Source organism: Salmo trutta, chromosome 9, assembly GCF_901001165.1.
Source record: "Salmo trutta chromosome 9, fSalTru1.1, whole genome shotgun sequence".
In the NCBI taxonomy this organism is placed as follows: Eukaryota; Metazoa; Chordata; class Actinopteri; order Salmoniformes; family Salmonidae; genus Salmo; species Salmo trutta.
In genome coordinates this window covers 8,704,933-8,723,962 of record NC_042965.1, presented here as the reverse complement: position 1 = coordinate 8,723,962, position 19,030 = coordinate 8,704,933, and the positions used below count along the sequence as shown (strand labels likewise).

General features: G+C 43.7%; 1 protein-coding gene across 3 annotated transcripts; it reads right to left on the bottom strand.

Annotated features, from left to right (window-relative positions):
* Nucleotides 1-369: 369 nt before the first annotated feature.
* On the bottom strand, nucleotides 370-18,675 carry LOC115199804 (ubiquitin-protein ligase E3B). 3 transcript variants are annotated; one of them, XM_029762254.1, is made up of 28 exons: nucleotides 18,571-18,675; nucleotides 17,822-17,980; nucleotides 17,495-17,664; nucleotides 17,287-17,398; nucleotides 17,035-17,094; nucleotides 16,823-16,927; nucleotides 16,608-16,704; nucleotides 16,405-16,490; nucleotides 16,211-16,293; nucleotides 15,838-15,943; nucleotides 15,565-15,685; nucleotides 15,187-15,364; nucleotides 9,677-9,840; nucleotides 9,297-9,464; nucleotides 9,034-9,205; nucleotides 8,721-8,839; nucleotides 8,448-8,562; nucleotides 6,574-6,673; nucleotides 6,348-6,467; nucleotides 5,975-6,151; nucleotides 5,625-5,735; nucleotides 5,275-5,412; nucleotides 4,830-4,895; nucleotides 4,690-4,748; nucleotides 3,912-4,094; nucleotides 3,573-3,684; nucleotides 2,662-2,754; nucleotides 370-2,251 (listed from the first exon to the last, which is right to left on the bottom strand). In XM_029762254.1, the coding sequence occupies exons 3-28, from the start codon at nucleotides 17,653-17,655 to the stop codon at nucleotides 2,060-2,062; spliced, it is 3,198 nt and encodes a 1,065-aa protein (XP_029618114.1). In that variant the 5' UTR covers nucleotides 17,656-17,664; nucleotides 17,822-17,980; nucleotides 18,571-18,675; the 3' UTR covers nucleotides 370-2,059. The 3 variants fall into 3 exon arrangements, with proteins under 3 accessions (XP_029618114.1, XP_029618115.1, XP_029618113.1); XM_029762255.1 differs by lacking the exon at nucleotides 17,822-17,980; XM_029762253.1 differs by lacking the exon at nucleotides 18,571-18,675 and having other exon boundaries at nucleotides 17,822-18,538.
* Nucleotides 18,676-19,030: the final 355 nt, after the last annotated feature.

Genomic DNA, 19,030 nt, shown 5'->3' with positions numbered 1-19,030 from the left:
AACCCTGACCTGTTCACCGGACGTGCTTGTTGCACCCTCGACAATTACTATGATTATTATTATTTGACCATGCTGGTCATTTACGAACATTTTAACATCTTGACCATGTTCTGTTATAATATCCACCCGGCACAGCCAGAAGAGGACTGGTCACCCCTCATAGCCTGGTTCCTCTCTAGGTTTCTTCCTAGGTTTTTGGCCTTTCTCAGGAGTTTTTCCTAGGGAGTTTTTCCCAGCCACCGTGCTTCTTTCACATGCATTGCTTGCTGTTTGGGGTTTTAGGCTGGGTTTCTGTACAGCACTTTGAGATTTCAGCTGATGTACGAAGGGCTATATAAATAAATTTGATTTGATGTCACTAACAACTGCCCCAAATTGTCTCTTTTTATTTGACCCTTTGACGTTTTGCATGGTATAATTATTTCCGATCTTTAGAAAAAAAATGGTGTCCCCCCCTCACCTCACAAAAAGAGCAGGGTTTTATGTGCAAGAGAGAGTGGGTAAGAAAGGAGAGGGTAGAGAGAGACACAAAAGCAATGCTTTCAGATTCACATGATCAGACAGCCCATGACAAATAGTATGGTTTGCTCCCTGTGTATCCCTTTTTCCACGTGGCTGTAAGGTCACCAGACACAAGGAAGAATCAGTACATGTTTGACACCAAACCTTCCTGGGTTGGACGGTTCAGTGGCGGTAAAGGTAGCATGGGAATTCAATTGTCTGTAAGCAGGCTCAAGTCCTTATAAATACCTTGTCCTATGTGTTCATGGCTTGATTCCATTCCAAAGAGGCATGGCCAATCCTAGTGGATATAGAGAAATGTTCATGATTGACTTCACTGTAACAGATTAGTTTGGGAATGTCACAAAATAGCGACATACTAAGTGGAGAAAAAAAATGGTTGTCAATGTTGTGTCTGCTGGAGTTAGAGGACCCAGATATTTCAGAGCAAAACATTCCAGAGCCACTGTATTATCCATTTTCAAACACAACAAGAAAAAAAGACTCTGGAACCATGACAGAAGATAACGGGACATCTGGTATCAAATAACAGCATGGAGTTTGGTTTAAGTATTGATGGCATCACTTTGGGTCACAAATGCATTGCTGTGTAACATGAATTCTAATACATTAGAGAACAGAGACATACAGGCTCCAATGCTGTTGTCAGGTGACTGACTGTAGTGCGTGTATGTGGAGAGAGACCGATCATCAGATTTAATTCCTTAATTAACCCATGAGGGAGAATAAACAGATACGACACAGGCGCCAACACGTGACCATATCTCCGTGGTCAGAACTTGTTCTTGAACATGAGGCAGTGACTTGTCGTCTCTTTATGAAAAGGTGCTTTCGTCATGTTAAACAAGGTTATTAAGACTCACCGAATGACAGCGGAAAGTTGCTCGGGTAACATCCTATTCCAGCAGGGAGAACAAAGCTTCCTATGATTTTGCTCCAGTGAGGAGTCTTATCGTGTGTAATGGCTTGCATTGCATCTATATTGCTTTCCAGTTTGTTTGACGTGGGAGTGCTAGATCCAAGTATCGTTCTGTTAAGCCTGAGAAGAAATCGTAAGACACTGAGCCATTTTAGTTCAGCAATGTGTTAGGTTAAACATTCCTCCTTGTTACGATTATTAGCATGGGTTTGGTTTTCGGGTGTGTGAGAGTAAAGAGTGACTGTTTCAATTGTGCTGTTCCCACAATTTCTTTAGCTACTTGTCTATAAAAAAATTAAATAAACTCACATGGGCAGTGACTGCCACTGGTCAGAAAATATGTTACCATGGTTGCACAGGCAGCAAATAGGGTTGAAAGCCCTTGGGGTGGGTGGAGTTTCCAGAATCCAGACTGATTGGGGTAAAAGAGGGTGGAGCTCTTCTGGTTTCCTAGGCTGGGATCAAGGTTAAGGGGGGTATCCTATTTGTTTCGCCTTCAGCTTTGGTGAAGCTCCACTGACTTGACCGGCTGCCTCCCCTAGCCTGGGTAAGGAGGATGCTCTTTAGTTGTTTATCCTTTAGGTTTGCTGGCAGTAGACCACGAGCAGGGGGTTTATTTTAGGAGAGCTCAAAACCTGTGTTCATACTGATGGCATAGCGGAGCTTGTCACGCAGGATGCTCTTCTTGCTGTAGTTAGGCAGCTTGAGCAGGTTGAAGCAGGTGGACGAGGTGGGGAGGCGGCCGCCAGGCTCCTTCTTCCGGATGGTGAAGAAACCCCGCAGGACACTGCCCAGGGTGTCCCCCGTGTCCTAGAGAGAGACAGGTGACAGGAGCGTGCACACATAAACACACAGAGAACCAAAGTAGTCTCAAGGGACTGACTTCCCAAACCTAAGTTCTTCAACTAAAATGACAAAGTTTAATGGAGAGTAGTAGGCGTACTGGTTTTGTGTGCTGGGGCGGCAGGTAGCCTAGTGGTTAGAGCGTTGGGCCAGTAACCGAAAGGTTGCTAGATCGAATCCCTGAGCTGACAAGGTAAAAATCTGTTGTTCTGCCCCTGAACAAGGCAGTTAATCCAATGTTCCTAGGCCGTCATTGAAAATAAGAATTTGTTCTTAACTGACTTGCCTCGATAAATATATATATATATATTATATATATATATTTTTTTTTTAAACAAACATGTGGCTTAGGACTCCAATCATCCAAGTGTTCTCACCTGATCATCGGACACCTCCACACAGCGAATGGAGAAAGGGGGCTTGAGGTAGGCAAAACCCAGGAGGGGTGGTCTCGAACAGCTGGTGACAAACTGTAAAAGCAGAACAACAACAACGGAGGATCACATAACAGGTCTATACAAGTGCAGACCCCTAGAGCAGGGGTCTCAAACTGACAGCCCCGCAACCCAACGTAATGCAGTTAACGCATGAATAGTAAAACAGCATTTTATACTGAACAAAATAGGCCCACCCAATTGGTAACCAGGCCCACCCACTGGGAAGCCAGGCCCAGCCAATCATAATGACTTTTTCCTCCACAAAAGGGCTTTATTACAGACTCCTCAGAACCACCCTCCACTCAGACGATCCCACAGGTGAAGAAGCCGGATGTGGAGATCCTGAGCTGGCGTGGTTACACGTGGTCTGCGGTTGTGAGGCTGGTTGGATATACTGCCAAATTCTATAAAACGACATCGGAGGCGGCTTATGGTAGAGAAATTAACATTCAATTCTCTGGCAACAGCTTTGGTGGACATTCCTGTAGTCAGCATGCCAATTGAACACTCCCTAAAAACTTGAGACATCTGTGTCATTGTGTTGTGTGACAAAACTGTACATTTTAGAGAGTGGCATTTTATTGTCCCCAGCACAAGGTGCACCTGTGTCATGATCATGCTATTTAATCAGCTTTTTGATATGCCACACCTGCCAGGTGGGTGGATTATCTTGGAAAAGGTGAAATGCTCACCAACAGGTTTGTAAAGAAACATTTTTGAAAAATAAGCTTTTTGTACATTTGGAACATTTCTGGGATCTTTTATTTCAGCTCATGAAACATGGGACCAACACTTTACATGTTGCATTCATATTTTTGTTCAGTATAGTAACATTTGGGGGTTGTTATTACCTTGAGGAACATGGCCCTTTCCTCAGAGGAGAAGTCACTGGACAGGATGTCCCACAGCCAGATGATGACCCGATGGCTGCTGTGGAAACCTCCATAGTACACTGTGTGTTTCCTGACAACAGGAGAGAGAGCGGGTGGGAAAGAGAGAGCGAGAGAGACCATGTCAGCAAGCACCTTAACCTTGGCTTTACAACCTTACACAGTCAACTCATTGTCCGTTACCCAATCAAATGGGACATTCAAACCTAGGATTATAGGATTTCAGGATTTCCCTAAAATGTTTGGGAATTAGCAGGTCGAAGGGCTGATCGAGGGGAAAGGGGGTCGAAGGTCACGCACTTGAGGTCGTCCAGGTCTATCTCGGCATTGTCCCCGGAGACAAGGCGCTGGACCTCGGGGGTGGAGAACATGTGCAGCCACTCAGGGTTGATGATGCTGCGGAACCCTCGGATGAAAGCTGCCGTTTGCTCTTTTATCTGCGTGTGCATGCGGAAGTGCGCCATCAGGTGGATATAGCTGATCCTGCAACACGGACAAGGTCAAAGGTGAGGTTAAGTCAGACTCGGAACACCATGGGCCTCAGTTTTCTCCCCAGCATTTTTTAACAAGGTGGTGCTGCCGAGTACTGCGGGGGGAGGCCCAGGGGGGGCATTTCCTGTAATCTAGAGCCAAACATTTCCTTCACTTTTTAACATAGTGGTGCAGACAGTCCACAAGATGGCACAGCGAATATTTACATTCTTTGGGGAGAACCCTGGGACTGTCTAGAAGCAACCCTCTAGCCCTTCCGCCTAGGTACTTATGGAGAACTGAAAGGTTTTGATAGGTATAATAAGTAATATGCTAGTACATCTTCCTTGCCCTGTGATAGGCTTGGTAGGACATACACCATATTGCTTACACCTATCAGATCTCCACAAGTGTCAAAGGGCCGGGTGTAGGGGCTGGGGGTTGTTTCCGGACGGAACCCCACGTTATCATCCAACCCAACTTGTTATAACTACAGGGACAATAAACAAATCTTGTGTTTAGAGGACGAGGGTGTTAACACCAAATGACATCAACAAATGTAAAATCTATTCGTTTGTTCTAGATACTGAATCTGCATCTTTCTCACTTGTTTTCATTGGTGACTGGCATCGTCTTTCCTCCAGGAATCAGCTCATGACAGACCAGCTGCGATGACACGAAGACAGTATTAAGAGATGAGAGAAGAGTTCTGCTTTTCTACATTCAGAGAAAAACTATGGCTTCTACCTGTCCCATAACATCCTCGTCATACGATAGCGTCAGTCCTAGATCACCAACATCCCCGTCGTAGCGCTGGAAAAGGACAAGACGAAGATCAAAGGACTATTTTGAGTCGACTTCCACAACTTCGGAATGATATTGATCACAGAAAGTAGCGACGGATAACAGCAAAGCAAAAAAACCTTCTCAAATCAAAATAGCGGTCACCATAAACCAGGGTCGTGTTCATCAGGCACCAAGCAAAAACAAAACAGACAAACAGGGAGAAAGGACCACCTGGACTTGTACAACAACAAAAACTCCCTTTCAGTTGTAAATTGTTTTGAAACGTTTTCCATTGCGTGCTGTAATGAACATGATCCCAGGAACTAAACGACTTATCAGTGTGTGTGTGTGTGTGTGTGTGTGTTGGTGTCTGTGTGTGGGGGGGGGGGGGGGGGGGGGTTCTGACCTTAATGGAGGTGAGGTTCTTGTAGAACTCAGAGTCCAGGGAGGGCAGCTCATCAATGGAGCTGTAGAAAGTGCTGTGATGGTGGCCCATGACCTGGCTGAGGAAGAAGGAGGCGAAGGGTACGTCTACCACGATACCCTGAAAAACACACACACACGTTGATCTCATGGACTATCAGGCTTTGCGTCGAATGCTCCATCTATAAATTGTGGCAACATTCCTCCAGACCCATCCCTCAGCATTATAGGGGGAAAAAGTGGTGAGTTGGGCTTGTGGCTTTAAAATAAGTCATTCTTGTTACATATATGGTAATTTCACATGAATAACATCCTCTGTGAGCGCAGACACACCTCATACATGGCTTTTCCGAGCATCTTCCCCACAAACTCAAAGAGCTGCAGGTGGTTCTCGTGGATGTAGGACGAAGGGGAGGGGTACAGCCTCTCGTTGCCACTGGTGGTCTATGGGGGGAGACATAAAATCAGCAGCAGTAGGAGCATGGTTCACAGAAAATGGATAAAAGTACCTTGACACTATTTGAAATCTTTCAAAAGACTATGAGCGTTAGCTTTAGCCTACCTGGAGTGCCAGGTGGGCAGTGTATGCACTTTTGAGACTTGTCTATTGGTTCCAGTGCAACAGACAAGCTCAATCAAGCACAGATACAGCACTCAAAATTATGGAGAGCTGGAGAGCCAACCTTAAAGAGGTTGAGAGCCGGATTGAAGACTTTCTTGATGATCTCTTCCAGGAACTCCTTGAAGACGCCGTCCTGGTCGATACCGGCCTCGTCCACACCCAGGTCATTGACAAACTTCACGCGGATCACACCTTTGATGGAGTTGACAGGCAACCGGCGGAGCTGGTCATAACCATCCTTATGAGAGAGTTCAGACACAAAGAGTTTGGGTGATCGGTTTGGGTATCAGTCACAACCACCACGCCGGACTGTATTTGACATCAGGCTCTGTGCCAATATGTACCCTTTACATAACACTGTTTCGAGAACACATTCTTAGTGATATGCTAGTGTGGGGGAAAACATGCAAAAGATGGATACATCCATTTCATACCTCTAACATCCGTGAGCGGCGAATGGTGATATGGGTGACATGCGGAGAGGCGGAGCTGGTCTCCACCAATCCCAAGGTTTCCTTCTCCTTGGTGACAATGTTTCGGAACAGCAGGACCCTCTAAAGTGGGGAGGACAACGAGTAAGACACTATGTGCATATTGGTATAGTGAAACAACAAATATGAATGCCCGGGAAGGACAAATATTATTTATGTTCAGACTCACGTTTTTGTGTGGAATGACGTGTGGGATGTACTGAAGTAACAGCTGAGCTCTCCTCTTGCCCTTCTCCAGCTCTTGGAACAAAAGGCTCGGCTTTAGATCCCTGGACACAAAGGGTGAAAGAGTGAGTCAGTGAGTGTACCTTTTCAAATATCACAATTGTTTCCTACAGATCAAACCTGGGACAAATACAGTGCCTTGAGAAAGTATTCACCCCTTGACTTTTTCCACATTTTATTGTGTCACAAAGTGGGATTAAAATGGATTTAATTGTCATTTTTTTGTCAACGATCTACACAAAATACTCTAATGTCAAAGTGGCAGAAAAATTCTGAAATTTAAAAATATTTATGGATAATAAAACACTGATATATATTGATTAGGTAAGTATTCAACCCCGAGTCAATACATTTCAGCAGTTAGTCTTTCTGGGTAAACTCAGAGCTTTGCACACCTGGATTGTACAATTCTTCAAGCTCTGTCAAGTTGGTTGTTGATCATTACTAGACAGCCATTTTCAAGTCTTGACATATATTTTCAAGCAGACTTAAGTCAAAACCGTAACTAGGCCACTAAGGAACATTCAATGTCGTCTTGGTAAGCAACTCGTGTATAATTGGCCTTGTGTTTTGAGTAATTGTCCTGCTGAAAGGTGAATTTGTATCCCAGTGTCTGTTGGAAAGCAGACTAAACTAAGTTCTCCTCCAGGATTTTGCCTTTGCTTGGATCTATTCCTTTTCTTTTTATCATAAAGAAAACTCCTTAGTCCTTGCCAATGACAAGCATACCCATAACATGATGTAGCCATCACCATACTTGAAAATATAAAGAGTGGTAACTCAGTGATGTGTTGGATTTACCCCAAACACAACGCTTTGTATTCAGGACAAAAAGTTCATTTATTTGCCACATTTTCTGCAGTATTACTTTAGTGGCTTATTGCAAACAAGATGCATGTTTTGGAAAAATTGTATTCTGTACAGGCTTCCTTCTTTTCACTCTGTCAATTAGGCTAGTATTAGGAGTAACTACAATGTTGTTGATCCATCCTCAGTTTTTTTCTAATCACAGCCATTAAAAACTCTATAAATGTTTTAAAATCCCCTTTGGCCTCACGGTGAAATCCCTGAGCAGTTTCCTTCCTCTCCGGCAACTGAGTTAGGAAGGACGCCTGTATCTTTGTAGTGACTAGCTGTATTGATACACCATCCAAAGTGTAATTAATAACTGCACCATGCTCCAAGGGACATTTAATGTCAGCTACCAATAGGTGCCCTTCTTTGCAAACCATTGGAAAACCTCCCTAGTCTTTATGGTTGATTCTGTGCTTGAAATTCACTGCTCGACTGAGGGACCTTACAGATAATTGTATGTGTGGGGTACAGAGATGGGGTAATATTTAAAAATCATGTCAAAAACGTATTGCACACAGAGTGAGTCCACGCAACTTATTATGTGACTTGTTAAGCACATTTTTACTCTTTCATTTATTTAGGCTTGCCATAAGAATACTTATTGACTCACAACATTTCAGCTTTTCAATGTAATGAATTTGTAAAGATTTCTAAAAACATAATTCCACTGACATTATGGGTTATTGTGTGTGACAAAATCTAAATTCAATCAATTTTCAATTCAGTCAAACACTTCCAAGTACTGGAGGTGGGCCCAACATGGCTTGCGGGGAGTACAGGGTGGCCAAAGTTAGCACTAATATTCCATTGGTTCCATTGTGGTGGGCAAGCTTTATCAAGCGTTCCTCAAGCATTTGACCGCTACTGATCACTAGGATCACCTTAGCAGGTTTTGGGAAGTGCAGACTAACTATGGGAAGGATCAGGCATTAGGAGAAGTATGTTTCCCAGAGGGGCACTTACTTGCGCAGCCAGTTGTCATCAGGGGAGAACCTCCTCCTGCAGTCCCGCTCGTAAAGCACCATCAGCCAGCCGTGAACGCTGTGGAACAGGTCTAGCTTCTCTCCCTTGGCATTCTCTGTCACAGACAAGACATTAAGTTAATGCACACACTCAACGACCCTATACCCAAGACATTTCTCATAGTGCCGGAACCTGGGATTGGCAATTCTGTCACTGTCTATCAAATCTCCTTTGAGTATGACAAGAATTCAACAGAGGGAGGAGGAGACTCACCTAAGATGCCATCCCAGACCATCTTGTAAACAAACGTGTTGAGAAACGAGGAGATGGTTACGAGCTCTTCCGTCTTAAACGAGATCTGCTCTTCGTAAACTTCAATGTCATCCAGGATCCTGTATAACACACAAAGGATGGTCAACATATAACATATATAATTAAGCATATTGTATTTAGGGCCAGTTTCGTGGATACAGATTAGGACTGCAAGAGGTGCTTCTTAGTCTAGGACTAGACTTAATCTATACTTAGGAAACTACCCCATACTATATAACGTGTAAGTTATGTGGTAGCATTTCATGGAGCTCACGTGATGAGGTGTCTGGAGCAGTCGCAGAACAGCATGAGCATGGCTAGCAGCTGCTGAGACTCCTCTGTGTCGTTGTTCAGGCACTCTATGAACAGCTTGAGCCCTCCTTGGGGTCCTAGTTCGCAGATGAAGGCCCACAGCTTAGGCAGCAGGTCGTCCAGGTAGGTTAGGCCTGAGGGGGACAGCACCGGACACAACATGAGAGAACATTCATGTGCGTGTGTATGCGTGCCTGATTCAAATGGAACTAGGCAGGGACTCACCAGTGAGGATTTGCAGTCGTATCTGGGTGAGCGTGGTGAGGGCTGTCTGGTACAGTACACAGATACTGCACACTTTCTGAACCTCTGCGGAGTCCACCCGTCTCCCGCCAACTGGCTTCAGGATGTTTCGCACTGAGGCAGACTTCTGAAACGCCCGCTTGAATAGACCTAAGAGAAAACCGATCCGATAAGGTTAGTTCATTGTTTTAAAACACAACTTATACTATGCACTTCTATAATATAATCTGGATCAATCGACAACAACACATTTAAGTGATAATAAATCTGATAATGGTGTCAAAATAAATAACCCATGACATTAAATGATTAAGTGCCTGATGAGAAAAAAAAAGAGAAACTGAAATACAAATTTGACTTACTCTTGACTGGCAGGTTGTTTTGGGACGTGGTAGGTTGTGGCGGAGGCGTGGGCTCTTGGGTCTCCAGCTTTTTGCTAAGGACGTCACTGAAGAGCGTCCGGATCACAGGCATGCCCCACAGGTACTGCAGCTGCTTCGTGACCAGTGGCATGGACTCATTCAGACTGGAGGGATGAAGTAAAGGTTGAGTGGGGCAGGAAGGGTGTGTGTGTGTGTGTGTGTGTGTGAGATTGAGTTGGTCCCCCCTTTGATGCTATAACAGCCTCCACTCTTCTGGGAAGGCTTTCCACTACATGTTGGAACATTGCTGCGGGGACTTCCTTCCATTCAGCCACAAGAGCATTAGTGAGGTAGGGCACTTGATGTTGGGCGATTAGGCCTGACTCGCAGTCGGCGTTCCAATTCATCCCAAAGGTGTTTGATTGGGTTGAGGTCAGGTCTCTGTGCAGGCCAGTCAAGTTCTTCCACACCAATCTAAACAAACCCTTTCTGTATGGACCATGCTTTGTGCAGGGGAAAGTATTGTGCATTCGGAAAGTATTCAGACCCCTTGACCTTTTCCACGTTGTTACATTACAGCCTTGGTATAAAATTTATAAAATTGTTTTAAAAATGAACAAACTAAATATCACATTTACATAAGTAATCTGACCCTTTACTCAGTACTTTGTTAAAGCACCTATGGCAGCCGAGTCTTCTTGGGTATGACGCTACAAGCTTGGCACACCTGTATTTGGGGAGTTTCTCCCATTCTTCTCTGCAGATCCTCTCAAGCTCTGTCAGGTTGGATGGGGAGCGTCGCTGCACAGCTATTTTCAGGTCTCTCCAGAGATGTTCGATCGGGTTCAAGTCCGGGCTCTGGCTGGGCCACTCAAGGAAATTCAGAGACTTGTGCCAAAGCCACTCCTGCGTTGTCTTGGCTGTGTGCTTAGGGTCGTTGTCCTGTTGGAAGGTGAACCTTCGCCCCAGTCTGAGGTCCTGAGCACTCTGGAGCAGGTTTTCATCAAGGATATCTCTGTACTTTGCTCCGTTCATCTTTCCCTCGATCCTGACTAGTCTCCATGTCCCTGCTGCTGAAAAACATCCCCACAGCATGATGCTGCTACCACCATCCTTCACTATAGGGATGGCATTGGCCAGGTGATAAGCGGTGCCAGGTTTTCTCCAGATGTGAAGCCCGGCATTCAGGCCAAAGAGTTCAATCTAGGTTTCATCAGACCAGAGAATCTTGTTTCTCATGGTCAGAGACCTTTAGGTGCCTTTTGGCAAACTCCAAGCGGGCTGTCATTTACCTTTTGCGGAGGAGTGGCTTCCGTCTGGCCACTCTACCATAAAGGCCTGATTGGTGGAGTGCTGCAGAGATGGCTGTCCTTCTGGAAGGTTCTCCCATCTCCACAGAGGAACTTTGGAGCTCTGTCAGAATGACTATCGGGTTCTTTGTCACCTCCTTGACCAAGCCCCTTCTCCCCCAACTGCTCAGTTTGGCTGGGCGGCCAGCTCTAGGAAGTCTTGATGGTTCCAAACTTCTTCTATTGAAGAATGATGGAGGCTACTGTGTTCTTGGGGACCTTCAATGCTGCTGAAAAGTTTTGGTACCCTTCCCCAGATCTGTGCCTCGATGCACCTGAGCTAAACTTCGAGTCTCATAGCAAAGGGTCTATATACTTACGAAAATAAGGTATTTCTTTTTTTATAAATGTGCAACAACAAAAAATCTAAGAACCTGTTTTCACTTCGTCATTATGGGGTATTGTGTGTAGCTTGATGAGAAAAAAAACATGCATTTTAAAATAAGGCTGTAACACAACAAAATGTGGAAAAAGTGAAGGGGTCTGAATACTTTCCGAATGCACTTTATGCTGTAGTGTTAAGATTTCCCTTCACTGGAACTAAGGGGCCTAGCCCGAACCATGAAAACCACCCCTAGACCATTATTCCTCATCCACCAAACTTTACAGTTGGCAATATGCAGTCGGGCAGGTAGCGTGCTCCTGGCATTCGCCAAACCCAGATTCATCCGTCAGATTTCCAGATGGTGAAGCATGATTAACCACTCCAAAGATTGTGTTTCCACTGCTCTAAAATCCAATGGCGGGCAAGCTTTACACCACTCCAGATAACACTTGGCATTGCCCATGGCGATCTTAGGCTTGTGTGTGGCTAATCGGCCATGGAAACCCATTTCATGATGCTCCCAACTAACAGTTATTGTGCTGACGTTACTTCCAGAGGCAGTTTGGAACTCGGTAGTGAGTGTTGCAACCGAGGACAGACCATTGTTATGCGCTACCGCACTCGGTGGTCCCATTCAGTGTGCTTGTGTGGCCTACCACTTCACGGCTGAGCCATTGTTGCTCCTAGACGTTTCCACTTTACAATAACAGCACTTACAGTTGGCCGGGGCAGCTCTAGCAGGGCAGAAATTTTACGAACTGACTTGTTGGAAAGGTGGAAAGTCACTGAGCTCTTCAGCACGGGCCATTCTACTGCCAATGTTTGTCTATGTGCTCGATTTTATACACCTGTCAGCAACGGGTGTTGCTGAAATAGCCAAATCCACTAATTTGAAGAGTTGTCAACAGTTTTGTATATTTTATAGCTGAATAAACTAGAAAATACAGTGGCTTGCGAAAGTATTCACCCCCTTGGCATTTTTTAAAATTTTGTTGCCTTACAACCTGGAATAAAAATGTATTTATTGGGGGGGGGGGGTTGTATCATTTGATTTACACAACATGCCTACCAATTTGAAGATGCTAAATATTTTTTCTTGTGAAACAAGAAATAAGACAAAAAATTGAAAACTTGAGCGTGCATAACTATTCAGCCCCCCAAAGTCAATTCTTTGTAGAGCCACCTTTTGCAGCAATTACAGCCGCAAGTCTCTTTGGCTATGTCTCTATAAGCTTGGCACATCTAGCCACTGGGATTTTTGCCCCTTCTTCAAGGCAAAACTGCTCCAGCTCCTTCAAAATGGATGGGTTCCGCTGGTGTACAGCAATATTTAAGTCATACCACAGATTCCCAATTGGATTGAGGTCTGGGCTTTGACTAGGCCATTCCAAAACATTTAAATGTTTCCCCTTAAACCACTCGAGTGTTGCTTTAGCAGTATGCTTAGGATCATTGTCCTGCTGGAAGGTGAACCTCCGTCCCAGACTCAAATCTCTGGAAGACAAACCGGTTTCCCTCAAGAATTTCCATGTACTTAGCGCCATCCACCATTCCTTCAATTCTGACCAGTTTCCCAGTCCTTGCCGATAAAATACATCCCCAGAGCATCATACTGCCACCACTGTGCTTCATTGTAGGGATGGTTTTCTGGGGGTGATGAGAGGTGTTGGGTTTGCGCCAGACATAGCGTTTTCCTTGATGGCCAAAAAGCTACATTTGTCTCATCTGACAAGAGTACCTTCTTCCATATGGTTGAGTAGTCTCCCACATGCCTTTTGGCAAACACCAAACGTGTTTGCTTATTTTTTCTTTAAGCAATGGCTTTTCTCTGGCCATTCTTCCGTATAGCCCAGCCCTGTGGAGTGTACGGCTTAAAGTGGTCCTATGGACAGATACTCCAATCTCTGCTCTGGAGCTTTGCAGCTCCTTCAGGGTTATCTTTGGTCTCTTTGTTGCCTCTCTGATTAATGCCCTCCTTGCCTGGTCCGTGAGTTTTGGTGGGCAGCCCTCTCTTGGCAGGTTTGTTGTGTTGCCATATTCTTTCAAAAAAAATTATAATGGATTTAATGGTGCTCTGTGGGATGTTCAAAGTTTAGGATATTTTTTATAACCCAACCCTGATCTGTACTTCTCCACAACTTTGTCCCTGACCTGTTTGGAGAGCTCCTTGGTCTTCATGGTGCCGCTTGCTTGGTGGTGCCCCTTGCTTAGTGGTGTTGCAGACTCTGGGGGCTTTCAGAACAGGTGTATATATACACTGAGATCATGTGACAGATCATGGAACACTTAGATTGCACACAGGTGGAATTTTATTTAACTAATTATGTGACTTCTGAGGGTAATTGGTTGCACGAGATCTTATTTAGGGGCTTCATAGCAAAGGGGGTGAACACATATGCACGCACCACTTCCATTTTAATTTTTTAAATAATTTTTTTGAAACAAGTAATTATTTTAATTTCACTTCACCAATCTGGACTATTTTGTGTATGTCCATTACATTAAATCCAAATAAAAATAAATGTAAATTACAGGTTGTAATGCAACAAAATAGGAAAAACGCCAAGTGGAATGAATACTTTTGCAAGGCACTGTATATTTTCTCCAAATTATTTTACGAAGTGCGCACATGCAGCTATTCTGTGTTGAGAGGTTAACAAATTAACAAGTCCTCATATATGCTTAATTCAGAGTTATCTATGCAACTTTAGTTGTGAAACAAACGTTGGGCTACATGCTGATTTTTAATACATTCTGCATGATGTGACTAATGATTTTTTTTTCCTGCATGAAAGGCATGAGCTCTGCTTTGTTTTGTTTAGTTTTTTGAGCAGGCTGCACACACTATCAGTCTCTCATTCACAATTTGACAAGCACTTGATAATGCCTAGCGGCCATGGTGCCCTTGGCTAAATATAATAATTCCTTCTCCCAGCTGAGTTCTCCAAAGCACCTCTCACTCACGTGGCTTTCTCAGATACCGCAATTCTTATTAGCCAATTACCGTCACGTGATCAGGTCCTTCTCACAGGCTACAAGTGAAGACACACATCTGGGATGCAACTGCGCTCGTACTTATCAAATTCTGAGGCACATATTGAAGATGTTGGAAGGCCAAATGAACAGCAAAAGCACTAGCCTATGTCAATCTACTAACTCCCATAGTCCAAAAGTTGACCTATATGTGTGAAATTTGTTTTGATTGAGAATGGACCATTATCATGCACCTGTCTCAAAACAGGGGCATGGGAAAGAAATACATGTGATCTACGCACTTAAATAGGAAATGGAGGACACTTTTCTCGTGGTTCATTTTCATGCCAGCCAGGTAGACTATACTCCTGTTTTAAAGAGATACAATGTGCTTAATATTAGGAAAGTTGAGAAATAAATCTATTAGACCTAGCCTATAGAAAGCTAATGGGATCCTCCTCTTTTTAATAGAGGCCATCAAAACTCTTGTTTTCTCAATTGCATAGCCTATAGAAATGTTGCACAACATGAGCTCACGGGCTCTCATTAAGTATTTGATTAGATTTTTGATTACGTTTGCATTTGTCAGAGTGATTAGAGGGACAATAGAGTGCTGAGTACAAGGCAGATAGCAAGTTTGGTAAGCTACTAATGACCATCAGCAGCATCAGAGCTTGGAGAAGCCTAATTACAGTGACATGGAATTTGACTTCAGTCATGACTCGTGTCCTCAGTCCCAGATCGGTTTGTGCTGTTTTGCGCCTATGGTCATTAACACTTGATTTTGGCATGACAACAACCATAAGAGTCGGCAAGAGAACACAAACCGATCTGTGATCAGGCTATGAGGATGTCTCACTGACCCGTAGTCTACGGTTTGGGAGAACCAGCCCAGGACAGGGTGCCAGTGGGTGAGGTTAGATTTCTTCTGGGACACGTATCTCTGGCAGTAGGACAGCATGTCCGTCAGTTCCGTCACAAAGTGGTTGGCCTCCTCCTCCAGTACTTTCTCGTTGAGGTAGCCCAGGTGAATCAGGTTACCTACAGTACAACAGGATGAAACGGAAGCCCCGCAGAGCAGCAACCCCAAATAACTGATTCAGTATGTTTCCCACAGCAACCGCACAAAGAAAGACAAGAAAGAGTGAGACAAAAAGAAAAGGCAACTCAAACATGCACACTCACAGTAGTAGCCAATATTGCCATAGAATAGATATGAGAGTCAGTGTAAACGGCCCTACCCAGTAAGCACAGTGTGTGGCTCCCCTCCAGGCAGACACAGATGTCGACACACTGCTCCTCGCGGCTAAGGAACAGGATGAACTTCCTCAACAGGTCGTGGGTCTGGATGGTGGTCATGCACTGCACAGAGACAAGCACACACTCAGAGGCTTTGTCATTGCACAAGCTATTATATGTCTATCTGTATGTCTGAAGTGGCACCCTACACCCTACATAGTGCACTAGGTAGAGAATTGGCTGTTGTTTCTTCATTTTGAGTGTTTAGCGTTTACCTCTGGGGTGATGGTGTAGATGTGGGAGACAACTGCTGGGACAGACATGATGTGGATGAGGAGAGACCTCAGCAAGTTGTCAGAGAAGTGAGCAGCAATGACAGGTCTGTAAAATAAAAACAATAGACACTAATGGCTCCAAGCATTCTAAAAAGGTAACCAAGCAGATCATACACTATGATAAGATAGCTTCATGGAATATGAAGTCCTAAGCCACTTTATTATTTTTTTCTTCAATAAACCCAGTTACAGAGGGAAGCATGAGCAAGCAGAACAGTGGGTATAAACTACAACAGATCTGGCCCAGGCTCTAGTGATGCAGAGACAATTGGTGGAGGTCGAATGGGAATGAGAGCTTCCAGTGGCCACTCACCTTAATGCCAGCGTGAATACTGCTGTGAGTGTGCCCTTGGTAAGAGAGGGTCTGGAGCGTGCCAATCCGTTGGTGAGTAGAATCTACCAGGGAATACAAAATTGCAGAAACCACCAATAAATGTCAGCAAAATCATAATAATCATTCTAAAAGCCCCGGGGAAAAGATGGAAGATGTCGTATGAGTCACTGTACCTGCAGTATTGAATAAAATCCCTTTTGATTGAGATGCCCCATGATGTTCTCACAGATCCGGGTCAGTGCTGGTCTGAGGGCCTCACCTACCACAGAGGGAGAAAAAAAATGGAGGATTCCACTTTGTCTTTTTCCTTTCAACATCAAGACACTTATATAGAGGATGTGTGTGTACTGCAGCAGTGGTTTGACCTGAGACCAACCTTTCCCTCTCACTATCTTCCAGGTTGATGTGTCTGTGAAGGTCACCAGCATGGTGAGGTATAGAGTCACCAGCTTATTGTCCTGCATGATGTCAGGCTACAAGAGACAGAAGGAAGGAGGGGTGTAAAGATCCAATTATAACATTTCCATATTTAAAATGATACACCTGTTTTCTTAAAGAAGGTTATTATCATTAAAAAAAAATCTGATTTACCTTTAATTTTTTCAGGAACTGACAGGAGATCCACAGGACATCTTTAATCTGCTTGATCCAAGGGATGGTGAGGTCTTTAGAAAGGGCCAATGACACATACCAAACCTGATAAAGAACAATAAATTATTATATATCAAGTCAGAGTCAATCACACTCTGGGTTAATTAAAAATCTGTTCTCACTGATGATTCCTTCATTATAATCATACTCACTTTAGGCTCATTTTCAACATCCATGCTGCCAAGAATGGAGCGACAAAGCTTCTCAAATCTCTGTGTAGTTAAAAGCATCATAGCTTGTTAGTTATATGTACACTAAACAATCTCAAGTACTATATTGATATGTAATCATTCATTTGCCTTTCAATTAGTAAATAAGACACATCGTCCTGTAAGAGACAATAACAATGTACAAAACATACATTTAAATCAGTGAGGGTAAAGTGTAGGTGTTAGAGAACTTACCAATTTATCATCTTGGCAAAAGATGAATAGTAACTTCCGTGCAATTTTAAAAATGGATAGTGCGTTTCTTTTTGTGGTCCCGGCATCTTGGAATAATTCATCAACTTCTTTCCTGGTAAGAAAGAAAGCATTCATACATTACTTCAAAAGGTTTATTCACAAACTAGTCTCATGAAAGATGTGTCCTAATGCGTAACGTCAAGCGAACCTTATTTGTTTCTGGAGTCTGCAGCGACAGAGGAATCTCCTGACCAGCGCTTGAATTAGGGTGGCTGCTCTGTCCCTTGCTTTGTACCCCTTCCTCTCCTCACGTGCCTGCCTGGCTTTGTCCAGGAACTCAGACTTGGAACTCTGAGCTGCACTAAACATTGTGCACCCCTAAGGTCAGGCAAAATGGACAGATTTAGTTGGTGCTGAAACATAATGGTGATGAATATTCATGGTCAAATTAACACATCTATATTCTCAGTGTGGAAAGGGGGGGGTTGAACCATACACTGGAATAGAACATGAATACATTCAAATTAAGGTATACCTGTGTTTTCCTCTGGTCTTGCCTAGACCTTTGCAGCTCTGAATGCGCTACGCTTCTCGAGTCATTTGAACATCCTCGAGATCCACGTTTTTAGACACCCTTCAAGAGCTATAGCTAGCTGCGCTTCGGTTAGCCCAGCAAAAGCTAAACTTGTCAACTCTAGGAAAATAACTATTTAAATAACATATGTAACATTAACATGTAGCACATCATTACAACTTGAGACCATTTTAGCTAGCTAGCTAAATTGACGATGTTGTCTGGTCTCAAACGTTGACATTCCTAAGGCAGGTAGCTAGCTAGCAACATAAACGATGTTTTTTATCCAATGGACAAACTCACAATGTGGTACCAAACAATTGTATCGGTTAGTTGGCTTACTACAGTAGCGTTAGGTAGATAACTAGACCCGGCAAATAACTCGCTAGCTTTTGTCGCCAGTCAGCTAGCTATTGTGGTTAGCTAGCTAGCTGTGTTGGTTAGCATAGCAGATTAGTTACTTCATCACCACGAATTGATTAATATACTTGTCAAAGCATTTTACGACCATGAAAAACGAAGTAAAACATTACTCGATAATAACCTAACGTTCACTGGAAATGACACCCTCATTAAGTAGAGTCCGTGCGCTGTTTCAAAATGTAAACAATAACAGGAGATCCGTACATTGACTGCATCCAATTCAACCATTAATCCTTGCACTGAAAATATTGTGAGTGGGATGTAATTGTGTGAGAGTAGACACTTACATAATCATTTCAGTATTGATACATTGTATGTATACTGAACTATTTGCATTTATTTTGTCACAATTACTCTTGTTTGAACAGGATCTCTTCAATTAAAGCGTTTGATGCAACTTCTAGGAACTATAGATATTGCTATGGAAAGGGGGGAGCTATTATTGGTTACTCCTTTGTGGGGCAGAAGCTAATTAGTGACGTATAACAATCCAACGCTATTTATGGACTATAAAGAATAACTTGTTAAATCTTTTTGTTTTTATGTTTACCGTTCTCATAGCAGCAGGATGTTATGCTGGCAGCACAATAGCGTATTTATTTTTCTCTATATAAGAGTCCCCCTGCAAATGTTACAGTTTTGCTTCTGTCCCTCTCCTCGCCCCTACCTGGGCTCGAACCAGGGACCCTCTGCACACATCAACAACAGTCACCCACGAAGCATCGTTACCATCGCAGAGCAAGGGGA

Coding starts and splice junctions, on each gene's coding strand:
- LOC115199804 (XM_029762254.1), bottom strand. CDS start 17,655: ATGTTTAGTGCAGCTCAGAGTTCCAAGTCTGAGTTCCTGGACAAAGCC. Junction 16,928..17,034: donor ATGTTGAAAATGAGCCTAAA/GTGAGTATGATT, acceptor GTTCTTTATCAG/GTTTGGTATGTGTCATTGGC. Junction 2,252..2,661: donor TGGAGGTGTCCGATGATCAG/GTGAGAACACTT, acceptor GTCTCTCTCTAG/GACACGGGGGACACCCTGGG.